General features: G+C 38.9%; 1 protein-coding gene across 1 annotated transcript in view; it reads right to left on the bottom strand.

The window, feature by feature from the left end:
• The window catches only part of LOC121370308, a 33,853-nt gene extending 21,675 nt beyond the window's left edge, over nucleotides 1-12,178 (bottom strand). The window contains exons 1-6 of the mRNA XM_041495448.1: nucleotides 11,586-12,178; nucleotides 6,093-6,184; nucleotides 4,157-4,291; nucleotides 3,431-3,571; nucleotides 1,457-1,591; nucleotides 850-984 (exon numbers count right to left, since the gene is read on the bottom strand). Coding sequence (XP_041351382.1) covers nucleotides 850-984; nucleotides 1,457-1,591; nucleotides 3,431-3,571; nucleotides 4,157-4,291; nucleotides 6,093-6,183 — 637 coding nt within the window. The 5' untranslated portion in view covers nucleotide 6,184; nucleotides 11,586-12,178. The remainder of the gene's footprint in view (nucleotides 1-849; nucleotides 985-1,456; nucleotides 1,592-3,430; nucleotides 3,572-4,156; nucleotides 4,292-6,092; nucleotides 6,185-11,585) is intronic.
• Nucleotides 12,179-26,657: the final 14,479 nt, after the last annotated feature.

Below are 26,657 nucleotides of genomic sequence, written 5' to 3'. Positions count from 1 at the left end.
TCCAACCAAATTTAGATGGATATGGTCCAATAGGTGTGATTTAAAAATAAAAAAATACATTACTCTATACAACTCTAGTAAACTTCATCCCTTCTTGGAAGGAAGGAAATGTTTTATTTAACGACAGACAGGATAACACATACCACAGCCTTTGATATACCAGTCGTGGTACACTGGCTGGAGTGATTTCACAGACCGACCGCGCATCAAGCGAACGCTTTACCACTGGGCTACGTCCCGCCCCTCCCCCTTCTCGGAGGACACAACATTGATAAAATTAACCAGCTATTGACCTAAGAAGACTATTCAGTAATAGCATTTCCGGAAGAAGACAAGATTGTATATTGGGTGCTGGAGGTCCGTTTGCACAACACACGACATCGATTCCATTTACAGTGTACGCCTAACTTAAGAACGACTGTTACAAAGTGAACGTTATGGAAGGTAGATATGGCGTCAGACATATAGTTAACGACCACACAGATATTGAGGAAGGAAACCCGCTGTCGCCACTTCATGGGCTACTCTGTTTGATTAGCAGCACGGGATATTTTATATGCACCATCCCATAGACAGGATAGGACATACCACGGCTGGAGCGAGAAAAAGCCCAATGGGCCCACTGACGGGGATCGATCCCAAACCGACGGGGCATCAAGCGAGCGCTTTACCACTAGGCTACGTCTCGCCCCCTGAGTGAGAATTACCAAATGTTTGACATCCAACAGCCGATGATTAATTAATCGATGTGCTCCAGTGGTGTCGTTTATATAATAATTTAACTATCGCGATATCGCGATCCACGTGATTTGTAGATTTATCAATATTTAATTACTTTTTGATGTTTACCTTTTTTGCACTTTCTTTCCCGGACTGTTTTCGTCCGTTTGCATCTCTCTGGATCCCCTGACACCAGCTGGAGTGAGATGGTCTGTCTGTTGGTCTTCGGGTCACAAGGAGATTTTTGCTTTTTATAACGACATGCTGAAAACAAGTTACATAAATAACTATAGTAACACAATAGATCTTTTAAAAACCCAACAAAACTCTCAACAAAGCCCCTGACTACAAACCAAGCTAAACACAAACAAACACAAAACAAACACAAAACAAAATGTTAAAAGCGTTCATAGGGCATGAACATATGATTGTGGCGCAATGTTTAACACTCCATTTGGAGCAATTTTGTTTTTTTAATGTAAAAATCAATTTACCAAGTTTGTACATCGAAGTGCTTTTCAGTTACTGATTCCACATGAGAACAGTACATACCGCAACCTTTGATATACCAATTGTGGAGCACTGCTTGGGAAATGGAAAAACCAAATGGATCCCCGACGATTTTCACCCCCTAGATCTAAATAAATATATTCTAAACACAAAATATCCGTATTTCAATATGTCATTAAAAAACTATTCAATATTTGAATGATGAACTAAACTAAATATGTCTTACCTTTTTTGCAATTTCTTTCTGTAACTTTATTGGATTTCTTACACTTCTTTGGATCTCCAGATATTAAGTTGAATGAAACTGTCAATTTGTTTGTGTCTGGATTACATGCGGATTTTACTTTTTTGTAACGACAATCTGAAACAAAGAAAAGGTTAAGTGGGTATTTTATGACATGGACATACCTTACACTTACAGTGGCGGATCTATGGAGGGAGGGCCCTAGTGCTCATCCCCCGTAAATTTTGCGACGGTTTTTGTTTGTTTGTTTGTTTTCTTTTCATTTTGTACACTGGAGAATATGAGGAATCCCTTCAAGAAAGTTTGTTGCCTTCGGCCACATGTCATTGAGGCCTACCCTAAACGGATGTACTGGATCTGTCACCGACTTATAAATATATACATGTACTGAGGAAAACAAATTAGGAAACACTTTGTACCGTAGACCAAATATAATTCACTACTATAAAGGAACCGATGAATTGGCATATAGCGGGTGCCCCCCCCCACCCACCCCCCCAAAAAAAAAAAAGAAAAAAAAAGAGAGAAGATAATCCTACTGAATGTTGAATTGGCTACAAATCATAGCACCTTAATTTTAAAATTTCACACTCATTACTATGTGGATATTTGCCACAACGATAACCCTACTGAATGTGGAATTGGCTAAAATAAAAAGTATGGGGACTGTAATTTTAATATTCCACTCTCATTACTATTTGGATATTTGCCACATTCAGTGAAAATTGTAGGCCCATAGGTCAAATATTATTAAAATAGTAACAGATTCAAATTTGTAAGTGAAAACCCCCCGGAGAATGAATTAATAAATGACAAGAGAGAAATGGGAAGAAATTACGTTGGAAGAAAGCAGAAAATCAATTTCCTCATGGGAAAATAACGTTTGAGAGCAGTCTAAGAGCAAGACGGTGGACATATTCAGTGACGGATCCAGAAAATTCATTTAGGGAAGGGGGGCAATGACATGAGGTGGAATGTCAAGGGATCTTTGTGGGAGGTTTGGAGAAGGATCGTAAAAAAAATGAAAATTAATGTATAATAAAATTATAACTGTCGCAAAATTTAGGAGGGGGGGCCTGGGTCCCCCTAGATCCGCCTCTGATATTGACCAAATTTTGAAGGAAACAAATGTAGCTTTATATAATGTATATATTAATACATTAAATTATTTTGTTGTGACTTTTTATTGCATGTTGCTGACGGTATAAACTTTGCATTTCAAAAAAAAAAGAAGAAAAAAAAAGAAAAAGAAATTATTATGCAACTTTCAGACAAAACGCAACTGTGATTTACAGAACTGATTGGAAATATATGTAAATAAATGAAATACTATACTAAAAATAACCGGCGTCAGTGGCGTAGTAGTTAAGCCATTGGACATAAGGCTGGTAGGTACTGGGTTCGCGCTCTGGTACCAGCTCCCACCTAGAGCGAGTATTATGACTCAATGGGCAGGTATAAGGTCACAACACCGACTTCTCTCTCACTAACCTTCTATTTCTTTATGCATGTACCGTAGTTCCACACCCAACAGCCGATATATTTGTTCTCCATGCTGGGGTGTCGTTAAACATCTATTCTATTATATTCTCTCACTAACCACTGTTACCATTAACAACTAACCGGCAACCATGTGTACTGGACAGACAGTCCAGATAGCTGAGGTGTGAGTGACCAGGACAGCATGCTTGAACCTTCATTGGATATAAGTTGAAAGGAATGAATGAACTATACTAATCAGTATGGTGGTATGGAACTGCCATCGACATAAAGACATAATTTAGGGTTGGAGGTAGTTTTTACAATATCTTGTGATACAAATTCATGTTACGTATATCGTTACATTGACAAAGCGCCTAGAAGTATACCGTTTTGTTGTAAAAAAACGTGTTTGGATTATATCGTTATACATGTCGATGGCAGTTCTATGTCACCATATATTAAGTCCCTCTTTACCTTTAACTTTCTTGCACTTTCTTTGATGAACTTTGTTGGCCTTTTTGCATTTCGCGGGGTTGCCGGAAACCAAGGTGAATGTAACGGTTTGTTTGTTTGTTTGCGGGTCACACGCAGATTTTGTTTTTCTATAACGACACGCTAAAAATAAATATTAATTCACTGAAAACATATACATATAGAAAACATACACAAATACACACGCACGCGTGCGCGTGCGCGCACACACACACACACAAACATCTTTACTTACTCCCCACAAATATGTGTGAATGTACGAGAGAGAGAGAGAGAGAGAGAGAGAGAGAGAGAGAGAGAGAGAGAGAGAGAGAGAGAGAGAGAGAGAGAGAGAGAGAGAGAGAGCGCGAACGAGCGAGAGAGAGAGAGAGAGAGAGAGCGAGAGCGAGCGAGAGAGACACACACAGAGAGAGAGAGAGAGAGAGAGAGAGAGAGAGAGAGAGAGAGAGAGAGAGAGAGAGAGAGAGAGAGAGACGGACAGACAGACAGACAGAGAGTGAGAGAGCGAGGGAGAGAAAGAGAGAGAGAGAGAGAGAGAGAGAGAGAGAGAGAGAGAGAGAGAGAGAGAGAGAGAGAGAGAGACAGACAGACAGACAGAGACAGAGAGAGATACACGAGGAGGGAGAGACGAGAGGTATGGGTGTAAAGTGTAAAGTGTAAATAGTCGGTATTTGAAATAACAGCAGTTTGTGTGCTCGATATTATTACCTTTCTTGCAATTTCTTTCTATAACTTTATTGGCTTTTTTACAGCGTGTTGGATCTCCAGAAAGTAGAACCAGTGTGACCATCTGTTTGTTTGTGTCTGGATTACAGGGGCCTTTGTCCTTTTTATAACGACACGCTGAAACAGATCAATAATCAAAGAATATATACACGCAATCAGATTTACGCATGTATTTACGTATACAGAAGAAATCGTTTCATCCATCCACCTATACATACAAACAAACACGAACGCACGCACGCACACCCCACCCCAAACTAGAATACATTGTTCATTCGCTGAATCCAGTAAAAGATGTGACATATTTTGGGACAAGACTGTATCTATACAATATAAGCATATTTAGTTTAATAGTAAAGTCCTCGCAAGAGAAAGAAAGAAATGTTTTATTTAACGACGCACTCAACACATTTTATTTACGGTTATATGGCGTCAGACATATGGTTAAGAACCACACAGATTTTGAGAGGAAACCCGCTGTCGCCACTACATGGGCTACTCTTTCCGATTAGCAGCAAGGGATAGCACAAACAGGCAGGATAGCACAAACCATGGCCTTTGTTGAACCAGTTATGGATCACTGGTCGGTGCAAGTGCTTTACACCTACCCACTGAGCCTTGCGGAGCACTCACTCAGGGTTTGGAGTCGGTATCTGGATTAAAAATCCCATGCCTCGACTGGGATCCGAACCAAGTACCTACCAGCCTTTAGACCGATGGCCTACCACGCCGCCACCGAGGCCGGTCCCTCCTCGCAAGAAATAAAACCTAGTGTTCGAAATGAACAAGTAATCTCACTCAGTTTTTCGGCAGCAATTAAATATACATTGCTACCGGAATATTTTATCCCGGAATATATCTCGCTTCCACACACACAGGTTTATTTTCCTGACCCATGAGCCGTGAAAAATGGGCCCGCGGGGGCCATGCTCTCGCCCCCCCCCCCCCCCCCCCCCCCCCCCCCCCCGTTCCCTATTATTCTGTTCAGATAGCTGGAAATATCGTTTTGTTTTTTACACCTGAAAATCAAAATTATCTCGGGGAAGTATGCAACAGGTTCGGTCCCTCAAATACATATTATATTTTCATCACCTACACTATATGGAACTGACAGTGCCTCAACTTACAAATACACTCCCCGGGCTCTGGATACAGAGCCATACTTGTAACTGACACGATAGGAACGTGCATATGAACGTTTCCTCGCAGCGTTTTTGAAAGGAAGGAAGGAATTTATTTAACGACGCACTCAACACATTTTATTTACGGTTATATGGCGTCGGACATATGGTTAAGGACCACACAGATATTGAGAGAGGAAACCCGTTGTCGCCACTTCATGGGCTACTCTTTTCGATCAGCAGCAAGAGCTCTTTTATATGCACCATCCCACAGACAGGATAACACATACCACGGCCTTTGATATACCAGTCGTGGTGCACTGGATGGAGTGAGAAATAGCCCAATGGGCCCACCGACGGGGATCGATACCAGACCGACAGCGCATCAAGCGAACGATTTACCATTGGGTTACAACCCGCCCCCGTTTTGAAAGGAGTAACCTATGTGGAGCCTGCGAGACTATCTCAGTCGGTAGAATGCTAGCCTGAGATGAGTTCATAGTGGGATCGAACCGCATCGCTGGACCCATTTTTGATTGTTTTCCCCCCGTTCCAAACAGTGCCCTACGACTAGTACTAATATATCAAAGGTTGTGGTATGTGTTGTGTTATCTGTGGGAAATGCATTGAAAACGATGAATAAAATTCGCAAATTTTAACACACATTTCCAAAACTGAAACTTGCTCATATTCTGGACCCCATATAAAATACTGGATTCGCCCCTGTTTTTGTACCGACATTTGATAGTATTATTGTTATATTATATTAACAACAGAACTGCTATTACGGTAATTACCTTGTGATTTTGCATTTGCTCTATTCTGATTCTTACAGAATGCAGCGGGCAGTGCCACTACGAGGACTACACACATCAAGGCTAACTTCATTCTACAAAGAAAAGAGAGGAACACAGAATAAACAAAAACAAAACAAAATATACTGAACATTTCACATTTTAAAAAAATCCACATCTCAGCTATCGTGGTCGAATTATTCATTAAGCACGCTGCGTTCTGGGTCTAGGACCTATGAAACTAAAGGGGCTGCAAAAATCGGTTCCAAAACTGATTTAAAACATTTAACAAAACATTGAAGAAGACATATACTGACAGCCATAGAAAACGCAGCATCAATTTATTTGGCTCATTTTTTGTTTTTGTGGAGATGCGGTCTGAAATACAGGCTAGAATGAATGCAACCGAATGAAAATTCACGTCAAAGCGTACTTTGTGCACGTGCTGAAGCATGTTAGTGTTCGGGAGCAGAATTCTTGAAAATCTCCAACACGCACGTGCAAGTCATGCCACTGGCACCTTACAGTACCAGTTCCACGGTTATAAAGCCGAGAAATTAAGTTATCAGATTCACGTTGTGATCGACCTTAGGTTAATGTAACGACGTTCATGATGCCGCGACTTTCTGGCAATGAGAGGGAACGAGCCATAGGATGTCTTGGTGCCGGCTTGTCGGCGAGGGAAGTGGCCCGAAGATTCAATTGCCACAACTCTACGATTGTGAGACTGCAACAGCGCCAACGACAAACAAGCAACACACGTGATCGACCCTGCTCTGGTCCACGACGTGTCACTACCCGCCATCAAGATCGGTAAATATACCTGTCTCACCTGCGCAACAGATTTCAGCCTGCAGCTAGGACAGCTACTACCACCCATGGCCCGAATAGTCCCATCAGCCAACAGACCGTACGACGCCGACTACGGGAGCAACCAAGAAGACCCTACGTTGGACCCATCCTGACACAGCGGCATCGACAACAGCGAATTCGGTGGGCTCGAACGCAACATCGATGGACACAAAGCCATTGAGGACAGATCCTCTTTACAGATGAATCAAGATTTCATCTCGGCTATGCCGATGGGCGGATGCGGGTGTGGCGGAGACGTGGTGAAAGATACGCCAACTGTTGTGTCCATTAGGTGAATCGCTGGGGAGGTGGTAGTGTGATGATATGGGGAGGAATCGGCATGCAAGGTAGGACAGACCTTCACATCTTCCGAGGACGTTACAGAGACAAGGTCCTCCAAAATCACGTCATGCCCCACATGGCAGCTAACCCTCATCTACAGACGTTACAATATGATAACGCTAGGCCTCACACGGCTAGACTCACCATGGCCTATCTGAACCAGCAACACATCAATGTTCTTCCATGGCCATCTCTTTCACCCGACCTTGCTCCTATAGAACATGTTTGGGATGCAATGGGACCATTACTTCAGCTGCAAGCCCCTGCTTACACTCTTCAACAATTGGAGGCAAATTTGGATCTCGTGTAGCATCAAATTCCCCAGGCTGTGCTGTCATGTTGAATGCCCATGGTGGCCACACCCGTTATTGACATTTTGTACCACATTACCAGAAATTCTGTTTGGTACCCCACGCACAATAAGTGCTGGTTAATGAAATTAAAGGATGTTACCAACCTCTTGGACTTTGTCATCTCTTTGCAGAATAGTGTCTTTTTCGTAATACAGTGCCTGAATAGAATTTGCTTGCTACTTTTACTGATTTAATGACACTGGAGTTGATGCTGCGTTTTCTATGGCTGTCAGTATATAACCTATATGCCAATACTGATCATACGAAACTTATTAAACGTATTAAAGGTAGTACACGATGTCAATCTAGAATCTTTGGGCAGTTAAAAGCAGTTAAAATACCCTTTGCTATTATTACAGATGTTACAAGTAAGTTTTATTTCAAAGGGATGGCGACAAAGCAAGCTAAATTACATTATAAGGCCTTTTAATTATGTCTCCACAGTCCACACGCTCATCAAGTATACATAGAATAAAACGATTTGCCACCCACTATCTTCTTTAAAGTTAGTTTCGCCGCCTCGTCCAATGCCATCGTTTACTAATGCAAGAAACAAAATACAACTATAGTTTTAATAAAATCGTGCTCTTTATATTTCATTTCAGCTTATATCCAATTAAGGTTCAAGCACGATGTCCTGGGCACACACCTCAGCTATCTGGGCTGTCTGTCCAGGGCAGTGTTAGTTGTTAATTGTTAGTGCTTAGTGAGATAAAAGAGGGTGTAGTGACCTTAGACCTACCCGTTGAGTCGTTAAAACTTGCTCTGAGTGGGAGCCAGTACCGGACTGCGAACCCTGTAACTACCAGCCTTATCTTCGATGGCTTAACCACGATGCCACCGTAGCCGGTTTTCTTTATCAACAGATATATACGGTAAACTGCAGGGGCGAGATCTAGCTTTGATCCTTTGATTGTAGATCGATCGCCCTCGTTGGTATATCAAAAACCGTGGTATGTGCTGTCCTATCTGTGGTAAATGATAGCTTGCGTATTAATCAGACAAATGTAACGGGTTTTCCTCCGAAGACCAAGTGTCAGAATTACCAAATGTTTGACATCCAATAGCCCATGATTCATTCATATGGTCTTTATGCAACACACACGTTTGGTTATCATATTTATGTATTTATCATATTAACATAAACTGTGTATATATACATATGTACTCGAGATTGTAGCTTTAAAAGTCCTACGTCAAAGTATAATCTGAAGTTAATATTTACTACTTAGAACGAAATAGCTTGAAGGTATTCTTTACTCTCAGTTTAAATAAATAGCTATATAGCTATATAATTTGAATAAATAAATACTTTATACTATAAATAGTTTACTTAAAGTATAAAACTTTAAAAATTGGTTTTATCAGGCCTTGATATGTTACAAGAAAACACATATAAAAGATCCCTTGCTGCTAAAATAAAGAAGTATCAGGTTTCCTCTAAATACAAGTGTCAAACATTTGGTAATTTTGATATATAGTATTAGAGAGGAAACCCGCTACATTTTCGCATTAGTAGCAAGGGATCTTTTATATGCACCATCCCACAGACAGGATAGCACATACCACGGCCTTTGATATACCAGTCGTGGTGCACTGGCTTGAACAAGAAATAGCCCAATGGGCCCACCGACGGGGATCGATCCTAGATCGACCGCGCATCGAGCGTGCGCTATGTCCCGCCCCCAGGTTTCCTTTAAGATGATTCAGGAATCAATGTGTTCTAATGGTGTCGTTAAACAGGAAAACAATTATATATCTCACTGCCATCGTTATTAACAGACAGACGTTTTGTTAAAATAATTAAACAAATCGTAGTTTTGATCGGTTACTGTGTTTTATTATTTTAATTTTAACTTTAGTGAACAATAAACTAAAACTAACCAGCCAAACCTAATATAATTGTAACTCCATACACTTAACGAGAAAATGGTTTTACACAGCTTTTCATTGGTGACCAAAGATCCATTTACAAATATTTAGAACGTTGTATGTATTTTGAGAAAATAAATAATGTTTAAACTAACAAAACGCATTCAATCACAAAATGCTTTTTTTGTCTTTTAAACAAACATAACCAATGGTAACCGCTTAAAAAAAAAAAAAATGGAATGTATCCATTATGTCTAACTTGCGTCGAGCGGTATGCATGGCGTAACTACATGTTTATGAATATATGTTCGTTTACAGAGGAACTTGTGTATTAAATTCATGTTTTGCGGCTCAGATTACCAAGAAAACTTTTTCAATTTCGTTTTTTTCTCTGTGCGGCTCTTTGATATTTTTTTCAAACTGGTAATTACTTCTTTAGCCGACTTATGTCAATGTGCCAGTCAGCTTGTTCGAACGAAACGCATTCCATTTGTCAAGTTTACCCACTTAGCCGAGTCTTAGAACTGTTCCACAACCCAGTCTTAGTGGTACTCTCTTATAAGTAATGTGCGTCGTGTTGAAGACTAGTAGACACCGAGTTCAAACCCCACTACCGGCTCCAACCCAAATGTGGATTCATTAAAGATGATGTTTGTTTTGTTTAAACACAAAAATAGAGCACGTTGATTTATTAATCATCGGCTATTGGATGTCAAACATTTGGTAATTGTGACATATAGTCAGTCATAGAGAGGAAACCTGCACTATTTTTCCATTAGTTGCAAGGATCTTTTATATGCACCATTCCACGGACATGATAGCACATACCACGGTCTTTGGCATACTAGTCGCGGTACACTGGCTGGAACGAAAAGTAGCCCAATGGGCCACTGACGGGGATCGATCCTAGACCGACCGCTCTTCAGGCTACGTCTCGCCCCGATTCATTAAAGCTACCATCCTGAGTTTGTTGCCATTATAAGATGCTTCTGTCTGATAGCATTTTTTAACAACTAAATTTACATAATACATAACAATATGTATAACGTTTGTGTTAACGTTGGGGATTGACCAACAGGCGATGCCTATATTAATATATCTCCCTACATTTGACAATTACAAATTTTAAATGGCAGACAAAATAATACAACAAGTACAGATAAACAAGAATTGAAGATTGTAGTTGGGAATGTGTGTGTGTGTGTGTGTGTGAGAGAGAGAGAGAGAGAGAGAGAGAGAGAGAGAGAGAGAGAGAGAGAGAGAGAGAGAGAGAGAGAGAGAGAGAGAGAGAGAGAGAGAGAGAGAGAGAGAAATGAAGTTTGACCCAGTACAAACACTAAGATGATCAAAAATATATTAACTATGAAATTAATGTCGTTAAAAAGTATCTTTTTAATCGGCGATATCTAAACAATTTCACTAAACTGAGAACAGTCCCTTCAACTGAAATAACCGATTAACTGTGAGATATTGGAAGTTGAAAGATATGGCACATTGTGCCAGAATAAGTTGGAGTCGAGCAACAGGCTTATTATTATTTTATTTTTTATTTTTTTAAAATTACACGACCAAAGCTTTATAACTTTAAATTGTTAACTGTAAAGATCACGAAAACTAAGTCAGACATGTATGAATATGCGTGCTTGTGCGTGTACGTACGTATACTAGTGTTAAGTAGTTCAATATGTGTGTGCAACTGTGTGTGTACACGTGTTGAACTTAAAAATATAATTTTACAAATCATGTTATCTAATCTGAAAGAAAGGAAAAAGCTAATTTAACGTGTATTTTCGTATTAGTATTTTTAAATAACAAAGATTGAAAACAAAAACAAAAGGAAAACTGTATTATAAAATATTGAACGGGGAGAGAGTTTTATAGGAGAGACCAGACAAATCTCAACACCGGCTTCGATAATGTTATTACTGCTCGCAAACAATGGTATTTAAATGCAAAAACGTAACACGCGACGATCATACTCTCTCTTCGTTTTATGCCACCCCCTTCCAAATTCTCCCTATTTTGATGTACTAGGTCAATAGAAGAAAAAGTCTCAATCATTCGTAAATACACTTACTTTGTTTGTGAATGGAAAAACGTCCCTGTCGTGTTCTGTAATTTGTAAACCCAGATTCCTGTTTGCTATTTATAGATTTCTGCTACAAAGACTTGCAGAGCTAACCGGTGCATCGCTGCAGTGGCGTGCACAGGCAGATTGGTTCCCAGGAGTGTCTGGCAGAACATCCAAGTACAATTAAATTTTCTTCGCTACAAAGAAACAATTTTAGGAGCGCTCAAAGGTTAAATCTTCTGTTTGAAAATGTTTCTTTCCTCTACTATTTCTGCTTTTTTTCTTCTTTTTTTTTCTTTCATTCTTTTTTTAAAAACTTTTTTCTGCCCTCCTTTCCATCCATCCGTCGATCCATCCCGTCCGTCCTTCCGTCCTTTCGTATATCCATATGTCCTCCCGTCCATGCACATGTCCGTTTGTCATTCCACATGTCCGTCCGTCCGTTCGTCCGTGCGTCCGTCCGCCCGTCCGCCCGTGTCTCTTCCTCTATCAATTTTGCTTCTTTTGTTCCTCTTTCTTCCTTTGTTTCTCTCTTGTTTTATTCTGTTTTCTTTTCATATGTGCCCATGCTAACAATTTTTTTTTTTTTTTTTTTTTAAATATTTAGATATATAGAGAATAATACATGAGTGGCCGTTAGATACCATTTATCTTACAACGAGTTATTTTAAAATGTATCTAACGAGCGAAATCGAGTTTGATACATTTATAAACAACGAGTTATAACATAAATGGTATCTAACGGACACGAATGTATTATTCTATTTCTTACATATCCTCAAAAACCCAGGTTTTAAGCAATTGTTTACATCTTTTTCGACAGATTAACTATACGTCACAGTGTAATCAATTTCGATCTGCTGTTTTTCCATTGGATGTATGGCACTGGTGACCTGGTTATCACCTAGGAGCAGCCAGTCGTATGCCTTGAAATTGTTAACACACGTACATGTGTAAACACGTATGTGTTATCAAAAATAACCAATGATGTTCTCGGTGATCTTACAAACCCACAACCAAATGTGACAGTTACTACAGAAAACAAGCAGCACATTTTAAACAATGGCAACAACAACAACACCAACAGCAACAACAACAATAGCAGCAGCAACAACAACAATTTAAAAAAAAAAAAAAAATGTTTCAAAAACATAAAACACAGCTGGCATGAAAATCCATGACTCTGCAGGCTTAATCCGCAAATCAACACGTTAGTAAAAACATGTGATGCCGAATTTACTAAGCCTGTTTTTCTTAATAAATGGAGGTGTTATTTTAAGCATTGTGAATACATGTAGTTACACGCGTTTAAGACAAAAACTTGCTTTGTTATGTTTGGACCGGGCTTGCCCTTAAAGGAAACATGACACGAGACCATATTATAGCTCATTTTAAAAGAAAAATGATATAAAAATAATATACAAATAACTTTATAACAATAAAATACGTGTAGTCAACTTAAAATGAAGAAATTACGCTAATCAGTATCAAAGTACGATTTATGCATATTTCTTCGTGAGCGTTCGGAAAAAAAGGGAAGTGACGTCAGAGCCGCTGTACTCTTCCATTGTTGTTAACTGTTTATATATGGAGTAAGGGGCTTACGATCTTTTCAGTTCAACAGTGCCGTACTGCGCGGCCTTTGGGTGTAAAAATAAACAGTTTAAACGATCGGGATTGTCTTTTTATGGTTTTCACAAGGATGGTATCCTAAGAAAGACGCGTTTTTATTTAACGCAAAAGAAAAGATTGGACACCAACACCCGCATAGTACTTTGGTGTCGGCCCATTTACAGCCCGGAGCCCGAACGTTACCCGGAGACAAAAACAGTACTCGGTTGCGAATGCCGAGGTGTACATTGTACATATTTGGCACAAAGATACACCTCAGCATGATGTATTTATATATGTTAAAACAAAAAAGATTTTTCATGTTAGGGCTGTAGGCCTACATAACAAAATCTGTATTCACCGTCCGAAGAAGGAAACGTCAACAAGTAATTAAATATGGCATATACAAACATGGGATTTGGCATGAGGATACATCTCAGTAGGATGTATTTAAATATGTTTTTAAAAAACGTGTAGAAAACAATAATAATTTTAAATAATGTTTTTAAATCTTCGGGCGGAATACGTCACAAAAACGTTCCTCATCGCCCGAAGCCCCAAAGCAACACGAAGTTCAATACAAAATAAACCATTACTGTCGATGTCGAAATAACTATTATGTTTCATCCACGGGCTGACTTGAGAATCGGAGTGTTGTTTTAGTTAATTGGTCCTTTCTTTCCGTGGCCTGCACATGTGATTCCTGATTGGCAGGTGTAATATTGCAGGGTTATCGACCAGGTAAGTGATTACCACGGTCTAGACATACGTACAAAATACGTGCCAGTTTTTTTAAGATCCCAGGGTATTGTGGCGTAACCTGTCGCGACTATAGTACAATGTTAATGAACATTATCAGCCGCCCTGCTTCATTACTGTAAATAATGCTGTAAAACCCTTGATTAAGTAGACTTTCCCATCTAAAATTACAAAACTGACCAATTACGTAGTACCAAAGAAAAGAAAATTATCACTTGGGTATCGTGAGTGGTCGTTTTTACTCTAACGCACCCGACCAATAGGCCTAATAATATGCTACTTTTTTTACGAGAGAAAAATACTATAACCCCATTTCGTTCTATTGATGCAAATAGAAATATATTTAGTTTAAAAGTTGATTATACTCTCAAGTGATTTATGTTGTTTTACAAGCCAGGTTAATGAAAGTGAAGCGCCTTGTCGTAAATTAGAGCGTTTGTTTACACTGTGCATACAGATTTCATTATGTACAGCCCGAACATAAAAAATGCGATATTTTCAACAAAAAAAACAACCCAAAAAATGTTTGTCCTACATTTATATTTTTTACATATTTAAATACATCATATCGAGGTGTATCTTTATGCTAAATATGAACAGTATACACCTCGGCATTAGCATCCGAGTTTTGGTTTTGTCTCCGGGTTACTTTCGGGCTCCGGGCTGTAAATTGGTCGACCGGTCTGGTCTGGCACCATCAGTTTCTCCACCCTCTGACTCGCTATCCGTTTTTTCTTCAGTATCACTGTTGTAAGTAAATGTGTGTCTTTCTTCATTTACTAACAGCTCATATTGATACGGCAAAACGTTTTGCGAACGAACACTCATTGTTTTGGTAAGCTGTGCAAGTCTTAGATTCTTTATGAGTGGTACGGACTAATGCTTTTAAGTGTACGGCTTCAGATCAAGCGACGCGTCTTTGACGTCACGGACCTCGTGACTGCCCTGCTCATTAAAGATCGGCAATTTCCGCTAAGAGCTCGTATCTGGGGTTCTTTTATGGAGATATTTTAAGTAATTAATTTTTTATAAAAATGTTTTTTAGGTGATTCAATTTATAATTAATTGTACATGGTTGGTGCCAAATATGGTTTACGTGACATGTTTCCTTTAAGATTCAAACACACCTGTCCTAGTAACGCTTCCGAACTTACAAGAAGATCTGCGCAAGGAAGCAGACCAAGGCGGCGACGGGGACCAAGGGCAAAAGGGCATATGATACAACTCCTGAAAAGGGCACCCCAGTGGAAATTGTAAACAAATTGTTTTAAAAAGGACACTTGATTGTTTTTCGTGGGGCGGGGGAAGGGGGCGGGGAGGTTCTAAATCCCACCTCTTGGATCCTCCCTTGTAGTTTGATTACAATGGTCAGCAATTATTGCTTTTCGTAAGCAAAGGTAATATTTAACTTAAAACTCTTGAAAGTACTTAAATATGTCTTCTTCTACCCTGAATATGCATGTATAATTGATGAATTTATTATAATGGAGGGGGAGGGCAGGGGTACTGGCCCCCAATTCTGAAGACAATGCATTGGTCATCTCCACCATTTAAATATTAAATTAATATATATCTGCGTCTTTCAATGCTGTTATCTTCCAACGCCTGGGGATATGGAGAGATTAATATTTGTATAATTGGTTATGTAAGTTTTGTTTAAAGACACCACTAGAGCACATTGATCGGCTATTAGATGTCAAACATTTGGTCATTTTGACAAATAGAGGATGCCCGCTACATTTTTTTCATTAGTAGCAAGGAATCTTTTATATGTACCATCCCACAGACGGGATAGTACATGCCACAGCCTTTGATATACCAGTCGTGGTGCACTGGCTGGAACGAGAAATAGCACAGTGGTCCTACTGACGGGGATCGCTCGCAAACCGACCGCGCATCAAGCAAGCTCTATACCACTGGGCTACACCCCCCCCCCCCCCCCCGTGAAATAAACAGTGGTGTGATATCTTGCCGTGAGCATGTCATCATCTTCGTTTCGATAAAAATAGAACTGTCACAAAATGTACGGGGGGAGGGTGGTGATGGTGGTGGAGCGAGCCCCCTGTGATCCGCCACTACACATATTTATAATAAACTTGTCTATATAATAATAATAATAACAATAATAATAACAATAATAATAATAATAATAATAATAACAATAACAATAACAATAACAATAACAATAATAATAATAATAATAATATATTACGTAAGAGGAGATATGGTGTTTTCTCACCCCACTATTACATCAATATCAATATGTGCTAACTATAGTTATTATTAATATTATTATTATTTTAAATATCCAATTTTAAGTTACAATAGGCTCAGGATAAATATGTCCAGTGGGGTATAACATGGTGTTGCAGGCACTCACATATGCACACGCACGCACAAGTACTCACACAGGCTAGTGTATTTTATTTCGTGATCATAACATGTCATATGGGGGGGGGGGGGGGGGGGGCGAATTGATGTTTTCCACTTAATATAATAGGCTGTTCACAACTGTCAGTATTTTCACATTCATACAAAACAGTACTCATTTTGCTACCCCAGCAAAAAAAACCCAAAAAAACCCCCCAAAAACCCACCCCCCAAAAAACCCCCAACAACAACAACAACAAGAACAAAAAAAACCCCACGTAAATAAATAAAAAATAATTGCATCTCTCTCTTTTTTAGTTTATTCACTGGCATTAACACTTCTCTCCCATGGACGTAGCTTCGTCGATGACCGGACTTGGGGGACGGGGTGTTCGAATATGAACCTAGCGGACCCTTGTGTCTATGTACAATTTCCCTGGAAACACTTCTCTCCCATGGACGTAGCTTCGTCGATGACCGGACTTGGGGGACGAGGTGTTCGAATATGAACCTAGCGGATCCTTGTGTCTATGTACAATTTCCCTGGAAACCTATAATGATAGGCCCACTATTGCTCTGTAAACATTGTTTCAATCCGAACCCTCGGACCCACCCATATCCTACGCTCCTGCCTACCACAGTGTACGATTTTGTAGACGCGTGAAAATATCGATAATTGTGGGCAAACCCATAAGAATTAAAATAACTTACTGTATGGTCTATGTTTTGCAGTACATTTATCACCGACATTTATAGCATTAACCATTGATACATGCTGGTACCTCAGCTATATCTGATGTACTAAGTATATCCCGTGCGTTGGTGCGAACGTACATTGTTCGAGACTTAAGTTAAAGAAAAATCAAAGTCCATGCGTGGGTTTATCTATACCGGACGTGTTAAGCTCAGGCCGTCTTTAATTAATTCCTTGTTTCGTGGCCGCCCATTTTGAATAAATGTGAAACACAATTCAAATTTTTAAACTTTCGGGCGTAGATCCTTTTTTCGTTCATATACCTTTATCTATAGAAAGTTTGTTTTGTTTAACGACACCACTAGAGCACATTGGTTAATTAATCATCGGCTATTGGATGTCAAACATTTGGTAATTCTGACTCGTAGTCATCAGAGGAAGGAAGGATGGACATCTTTTATTTAACGACGCACTCAACATATTTTATTTTACGGTTATATGGCGTCAGACATATGGTTAAGGACCACACAGATATTGAGATAGGAAACCCGCTGTCGCCACTTCATGGGCTACTCTTTTCGATTAGCAGCAAGGGATCTTTTATATGCACTTTCCCACAGACAGGAAAGCACATACCACGGCCTTTGACCAACTGGTTGTAACGAGAAAAAACCCCAATCAGTTGAATGAATCTACAGACGTGGTTCTATCCTGCGACGCAAGCACCTCAAACGAGAACTCAATCGACTGAGCTAAATCCCGCCAGTCGTTATCTAAAGCTGCAATCTCTAAAATATCAATTAGATTTTTCTGCATAAAATATTAGTGGCTGTATATTAAATGTGTTTCTGATCGTTCTAATATTTGTACTAAGTTAAATTTAATTTTCTTTCCTAAAATATTTTTTCCGTACATACGAAATTATTTGAAGACAAAATCCAGTTTGGACTTCCTATCAATATTAAGACGACCAGAAACACATTGAATATACAGACACTGATATTCTAAACAAGAAAATATATTTAATATGAAAGTTTAATCGTAGAAATATTGTATTAGTCGGAAACATCTTACAATGCAGCAAACTCAGGTATGTCCCTTTAATATTTAAGTGTTTAGATTACCAAGTTTACAGATAGATAGATAACTAGTTTAACGTGCCCATATACCACTAGGGCTTCGAACACACTCATCCAGAGTCCGACCTCCAATAAGATCGGTGGCCTGACTCGGGATGGGGAGGGGGTAGAGTTGAAAATGGGCAGAATTTTTAAATAGTAATTAGTAAAAAAAAGTTAATAGAATATAAAAAAATAAAATAATAAAAGGTTACAAGCCAAAAATAAAAAGAATTGACTGCTCGGCCGAATATTTATATAATTTGGAGCATTTTAGAAGGACAGTCCAAAAATAAATAAGAGAAAGAAGAGAGGATCGGACTATTTAATAATATAAAAAAAAAGAAGTAATTTTGACATAAAATTTTGAACGGAGGTCTAAAAGTTTAAAGTTCGATCTATATGGTCCGGCCCGGGGGGGGGGGGGGGGGGGGGGGGGGGGGAGTTTCAGGTGGGCGGAATTTGGAATACGAATTTAGTAGTTAGGTCAAGGGACTTAAAGCCAAAAGGAGCTGCTACATTCGACTCATGTCTAAATAAAATTTAAAATCCAAAAAATAATATTATGGTGCTCGGCCAAAAAGTTGTTAGGGTGATTTGAGCAATTTAGACGGGCTACTAAAGTAAAAACTGTTTATAAAAAAATAAACATAAAATTTTGAACCACGACCAAAAGATTTAAAGTCCAACTAAGCATCCCAAAGAAGGTTTGGCGGAACTCATGGCGAGAACTGATGGCGAGATGTTTGGGCGATCGGCCCGGAACCTCGGGACGAAGTGAGGCAGGTCAATGTAGCACTCTCCCTGAAGTAAGGCTGGGTAATCTTCTGGAAGTATCAGCCTGATAATCCGATGGACGATTGGATTATCCATGTCTGATTTCAGCAGTCATTGTCGATACACCCCGTTCCGCTCAGACGTCAAGTAGAAGGTGCGACTCTGGTACCGCCCCTGACCAGATGGTGTTGGTCTCCAACTCTTGGTGATGAAGGGGCCTGGTAGTTGGGAGGTAGCAGTGAACTCCCCCTTGACATACTCGCGGTACCGTCCAGGAAGCTTGTCGCAGGTGATCTGCCAAGTAGTGGGTTGGGTGTCAGACGGGTCCTGAACCGACACTTTCCTCTTCTTGGCGTCCCGCTCTGCGCCAGCTGTCGCAACAACTCGTGGAGAGGTCGGTGGGCAGGCTGGAGCTGACGACACTTTGACATGTCCTGTCTCCATCGGCGCTGGTGCTGCAGGGGGAGGGACCGCCACTGCCAGTTGAGCTGACAGCTTAGCCCCCCCCCTTTGCCGCTCCTGGCGTCTGCTGCTTCCAAGTAGTGGGGGGCGGCGAAGCAGAAGGGACCGCCGCCGGCAGTTGAGCTGCGGGTTTTGGTCCCCCCTAAACCGCCCCTGCCGGTCTCGACTTCTTCTTTGAAGCAGGAGGGACCGCCCCAGGCTGTTGAGCCGCCGGGTTTGGTCCCCTCTTGAATCCGCCTTGGGATGCCTTCTCCTCCTACTGCCAAGTTTACAGGTTTGCTAATTACACATGATGGTACCCGCTAAGGTTGTTATGCCCTTTGACAAAAGCGTGCAATATACACTCTTCAAAAAAGTAGGGGAACTCTAATTAGAATTTACAGTTGCCAAAATTGTAAGGTATATTAGCTATGGGGAATGGTTATATTATAATAGTGAATTAATTGGGCAAACCGGCCTCGGTGGCGTCGTGGTAGGCCATCGGTCTACATGCTGGTAGGTACTGGGTTCGGATCCCAGTCGAGGCATGGGATTTTTAATCCAGATACCGACTCCAAACCCCGAGTGAGTGCTCCGCAAGGCTCAATGGGTAGGTGTAAACCACTTGCACCGACCAGTGATCCATAACTGGTTCAACAAAGGCCATGGTTTGTGCTATCCTGCCTGTGGGAAGCGCAAATAAAAGATTCCTTGCTGCTAATCGGAAGAGTAGCCCATATAGTGGCGACAGCGGGTTTCCTCTCAAAATCTGTGTGGTCCTTAACCATATGTCTGACGCCATATAACCGTAAAATAAAATGTGTTGAGTGCGTCGTTAAATAAAACATTTCTTTCTTTCTTTCTTTAATTGGGCAAACATTACAACCGGTAGTTCAGTATTACAGTAGGTTTTATGACCACCAAAGATCTTAAAGGACGATTGGGGTCAGAAGTAAAATTTGAAAGTTCACGGTTTTTTATCAGTAAATCGCAAATTCAAACAATAAAAATTACTAAAAACAAAACAATAACAACTGTATGATCAACAGAATGAAAACAGATTGACAGAAATACTGTTGCAGTGATTAATGGACCTTCCTGGAAATTGTCAAAAATCGACAATGACATCCCACGCGCGTGTACTGCGTGATGTACGTACTATGGAATGTGTTTCGATGTGTTGATAAACAGACTGAACGTTCTTTACTAGGATGTCTGTGGTGAAAAGGTATGTTAGTTGATATTAACATTAATATTTCAGGTTCCCCTACTTTTTTTTTGAAGAGTATATAACCGCACACTTTTAAAATCGATTTAATTGACTCGTGTGTGAAATCTAGGTCACATAAAAATACTACAATATGCATTGTTAACTATTACGAAGCTCTGAGTTCTGGCCACAGATCACAATTATCTTCTTAAGTCTGAATAAGACGGACATTTGGACTCACGTGAGAGACCATTTAACTGTCCAAATGTCCGTCTTGCTCTCTTACGGTCAGAGTACTCGGGCTATTATCTTCTACGTTCCCATTTAGTTGAGCGAAATCCGGAAATATATCCGCGCAAGCTTAAGTAATCTGTTGTTTGCGAGTGCGAGTGCGAATAATTTTAACAGGCTCATATACCACTAGAGTTTCGAGCATGTCCGTCTCGGGGCCTGTCCGTCCCGGGGCCTGTCTCTGGATAGCCAGTGACTTGCTCCGGGACAGAACAAAATTAAGGGGATTTTGAAAATAGCAATTAGTAAAAGAAATTAGTAGGATTAAAATTAGAAAGAAAAAGGTTACAAGCCTGTCACGGGGATCCTATAATACCCGTAACTGAATAAAACACGATTATCCAAATATCTCTCCTAACTGTTTATCTATTAGATCTCTCTGTATCGGGCAGTTCGATACCCGAGTGGCTCGGCTCTAGGTATATCAGAGATAAGATCTTATATAAATATATGTTTTTATAGCACGTTTAGTTCACTAGAAAACATAACAAAAACACAATACACTTTGGAATCTGTATTAATACTACGCTGACAAATGTACTGCCGCAGTATTTAATTAACAACAACAAATAATAACAACCCAGAACTGATCACTTAATTAGTTAATCTCTAGGTGTCTAGTTTACACAATATTCTAATCACTTCACCGTGATACAACACACACACGTGTGATAATTGAGAAACGCTTCCAGGGGAACTTAATTACTAAAGGAATTACAACTCTATTCCTACTTGGTTAATTTTTAATTAACCCTTAACTACTCATTCAGTAACCTTGTAATACAGAATTAATACTGGTACCTATCACAATAAAGACAATAACCTACAGTTTACCTAGGTCCTCTAGGATGACTGGTTAAGCTTTAATAATTTCAGAACAGTGAAGCCTACTATTTACTTCGTCAGATTACCGGAAACACTGTCTAAATAATATTGGTATAATACAGAATTAAAATATTTAAAGTCACATCAATCACATCAAGGTTATACAACAGAGCAGAAATATATATTTACCAGTCCAAACGGACACGTTCCCCGGAAGCCTTCCAATATGTTTCTCCCCGATATCTCTAAAATCCTATCTATTTATTCAAAAATCTGAAAGACAGCGAATATCGCATGGGGGCACAACGCGGCACCTCACCTATCATGTGAATTTGTCCCAACTCCCAGAGACGGTATTTTTCCTTAGATGGCCAGACTTACTGTCGCCATTCCGCTAGGAATACAAGGTCGTAAAACAGAACTCGCGGAGGTATTACGTAACTACTGGCCACATGGCCTCCACACCTGGTCTGGGTGTGTATTACGACGCAGCTCTACCACCGTCGCGCGGGGGTATTACGTAACCACGCCGCACACGGCCCTCTGAAACAATTAACATCGCCACAGGCGAAATAAAATAAGAGCATGTTCCGTCACAAAGCCAAAAATAATTGAATTGACTGCTCGGCCGAATATTTATATAATTTGGAGCATTTTAGAAGGACAGTCCAAAAATAAACCCGCCCCGGGGTTGGTCACTGGCGATGTCAGAGGTCAAACCCGTGGTGGGGTGCCTGAACCTTAATTAACCCCTCCGTATGATGAGTTAACCACGCCCACCGTGACGCAAGGTTAGACAAACATTCAATAATGGCTGCCAATTCGCATAGGTCGATAGCAAAATCAACCTATCTGTCGATTACGTTTTTGCCTTAATTTATTTACAAATATCGTTGTTTAATTAAAAAGCCGACAAGAGGAGACATTCAAGTATTTCACTACAGGGTACATTTACGATGACAACGTGATTTAAATCGACGAAACCATTTTTACTTCAGTAAATTTTTATCGAAGCACAAGTACCCGGAAGTGAACGTCGAATGCAACCAAAAGAACATTTAAAAAATCCTATGCTAGTTTTTCTTGTCAGAACTGATAAATTAAAACGACTTGTTTGTTTCTTTTTTCTTCTTCTTTTTCATCTTAATTTTTGTTGTTCCGATATGCCGAGGAACAAGAGAATAGAATGCGCAGCGACGACCCGGCCTCGACCCGTTTAAAACCGTGTTTATTTTTGGTCGGGTTGCGTTAAATGTTTTGTTTAAAAAAAACAAAAGGGAGGGACGTTAGCAGTAACATTGAAATACAAGGCGTGTGGGAATGCCATCAGTGTACCATAATTTTATGCACGAAAGGTTACAAAACTATAGCAGGATACAGTCGCCTGTGCCAAAATTATGCAGGCAGTGGTTTAGATTGTGGGATTGCGAGGTTTATGGGTGTGTATTCTTACATAGCTGCACTGCCTGAATCAACCGATATACGGCACTTGCCCTATTTATGAAACCAAAGCCATACACGAAATTCAAAAAAATAAAAAATAAAAAATAAAATTAAAATAAATTAAAATCACAACTGGCGTAGCCAGAGGGTGGGTTGGTGGGGACCACATGTTTGGCCCTCCAGTTATGTATACTGACATATTGGCCCGTCTCCGTTCTGACGAGACATATTAGGGCTGTTTACGTTTGAGTGCCCCATCCCTTCTTTATAAAATCAGGCTGTCTAGCACACTCTTTTGAAAAAGTTGGACACAATTAGGAATGAAAATATAGAAAATGTAGGACAAAAGTAGGAAAACGTAGAACAAAAGTAGGACTGAAACGGTACGTAGCGACATTATTCATGATCAAAACACCTTTTTATGTGGTGCTTAGTTTGTACATGTATTTTGTGTTCTATCAAAAATAATGTGAATCTTATGTAACGGTCACGTTATACAGTTATTTCAAATTACTGTACACTATATTAATATACATATTTACATGCATAGGAATGCTGATGCACAGTAAAACAAAGTTAACATGATTAATTTAAGTTTTCCATAATGTATTATAGATTCTGAAGTCATACATACATATTGTATATTATAATCATATTAATCATTGGAAAATATGTTGGCTTTGAGGGTGTAATTTTAATATGTTGAGATTATATGGTGCCACAAATTGGGAGATATATCTTGCTGCCAAGAAAAATTAAAATAATTCCCATAACTGATGACTTTTATAATAATAACACAAGGAATATGCACACTTTAACAATTTGTGGCATTTTCAAACAAAAAAGTATGAAAAACTAAGTATTCTGAAGAAAAAGTTGGAAAAATAGGACAAAGACCAAAAAGTACGAAAAAGTAGGATAGCTGGACAGTTTGTAAAATATTTGTCAATTAAGCCAGTACAACAGTGTTTAAATAAATTATAAACTCATGTGTTGTGGCAACAACTATTGGGAATCAAACTTGAAGCTTCTGCCCCCCCCCCCCCCCAAATCTCACACACCCCGTCCATTAGTTATCCTACTGTCACACAAAATGTACTCACAAAGCTTTATCTGTTCTAGAGGCATATGTAGATAAAAAATAGTAATAAATATTATAAGACAACCCATGCCTACAGAACAATAATAATAATACAAAATAAAAATTTAATTAAAAATATATATATATATATTAAAAAAAAAGAGAGGCAAAATTATATATATATATATATATATATATATATATATATATATATATATACACACACACATATATATACATATATACACACACACACATATATATATATATATATATATAAAACATGAAACTAAACCACAGATTGCAGTTCGCACAATTTGTTTAATATTTATTATGAGAATACTTCCTAACATTTTCTTTTTTCTCAAAGAGAGGGTCTTTACATATTAATCCCCATGCAATCTGGTACAGGTAAATATATTTATTCAAAAATTTATCTTTTTGTGGCATCCATCTCCAAATCATTATCCTCGAAACTTGTAGTCAACTGAGCAATTAAGGATTACCATTTGATGGGTGGTGTCAAACTGAATCCCAAGTCTTGGAAGTCTGAATTACTCCTTAGCAGCAATATGTCAAATACAAAAAAAAAAAAAATACAAAAAACAATATTGTATTAAATGAAATTGTTGAAAATGTTTCATTTTCAGCAGCAATTTCATCCCCTGCCCCAGTTTTTCTTTCACATGTCAATATCAAGATGCAATGTAATTTGTTTAATAGTTTGTCTTCAGAATCTCATTTTCGACATCTAATCAATGACTCCACATCCATTGGTCCACTTGCTGAAATATATAAAAACAAATATGTTAAGTATTTCACATCCATTTGAAGAAGTACATTAGTCTGTAACTTAATTATATATCATTGTATTAATTTAAAGTTTAATTTAATTTTAGGAAAACATTTTTCTTAACAGGATACAAAATCAATGTGACTAAACAAAGTATAAAATAAAAAAGTATTGCAATAAATTAAGAAAAGTAGTGAACAATGTATTTAACTTTGATGATGTTATTTGATTTCTATTAGAAAGTTGCACAAAGCACATATAAGATGGCATGTGGAAGAAGAAAAATGCCTATGCTTTGCTAAAATTTAGGGTATAAAATAATGATGAAAAACAAAACTACTGTCTCCAAAAGAAAATCATATTTAGGGTAGGTAATAAAAACAAAACAGACATAAGTACCTCATCTAGGTGGTTATGGGTTTGAAATGTTTTGAAATTAGGGTTAGGACATTACATTTCAAGCACATGACCATTTATAAACAGCAGTTCTTTTACTATCATTTATCTAAACATTAAAAAATATATCTATTAATTTCCAAGATTTTAGGGTATATAAGTTTAACCTCAGTAGCCTCTGGCAGAAACCATTAAGTTGAAAATTCTAAGAATAACAATAAAGGAATAATAAAATGTCCTACCAGTATGTATTATAAATTACCCAAGATTGGTAATTGATCTGCTGTTAGGTGAGAAATTGTTTAATATATAGTATGGTAAAATTGGGTTGTGGGGTGGGGTGGAGGGGGACTAATGAATAAGTTAAAGTTTGTTTTGTTTAAAGACACCACTAGAGCATACTGAATTATTAATCATCAGCTATTGGATGTCAAACATTTTGTACTTTTGACATGTATAGTCTAGAGTGCAAACCTGCTACATTAGTAGCCAGGTATCTTTTATATATATATATATATATATATATACACCACCCAATAGACAGAATAGCACATACCACAGCCTTTGATATACTAGGCGTGATGCACTAGCTTAAATCGAATCAAACCGAGAAACCATAACCGGCAATCTGTTCCGATTGCAAAAAATCACAATTATTATTTTTATTTGTTTGGCTTCAAAACATTTCAGGGTCCCTACATAAAATTTGCCTAATTTATAACTTTCCAAACAATACTTCCTTATCCCCCTAAAGCTCACAACCATATAAGTTACTCCCTCACTCCCCCATCCCCACACACACTCACGCCTACACACATGCAAACACAAATAAAAGGAAAACAAGCTAAGACTTCCAAACGTTCCAGCATGCTTGTTAATACTATCACTAACCCTAAACCTAACTTAAGGCTAAATTAACTGAATGCTGGAACGATCGGAAGTCTTGCCAAAACTTTCATTTTGGCCATTCGTCTGTGTGCAGTTTAACGACAGATTCTTAACAATATATACATCGAAGACTGATTAAATTAGTCAGTAAATTCCATTACATTGGAGGGAAAGTGATTCATAATCTCTTACCTTCGTAGAATTTATATATCTGTTGAATTTTGATGGATTTCGGCAAAACTTCACTTTCAATACCACGTGACGGTTCGCAGGAAAACACTGAATTTACGTCAATCGTAGGCTCCGCATAGTTGTCAACGCTGTTAACACTTGTCAGCAGAAGAATATGTTTACTATGATTATAATTCAGTTGGAGGAGAC

Source organism: Gigantopelta aegis, chromosome 4 (genome assembly GCF_016097555.1).
Source record: "Gigantopelta aegis isolate Gae_Host chromosome 4, Gae_host_genome, whole genome shotgun sequence".
In the NCBI taxonomy this organism is placed as follows: domain Eukaryota; kingdom Metazoa; phylum Mollusca; class Gastropoda; order Neomphalida; family Peltospiridae; genus Gigantopelta; species Gigantopelta aegis.
The sequence above is the reverse complement of the archived record's forward strand: the minus strand, read 5'-3'. Positions and strand labels throughout refer to the sequence as shown.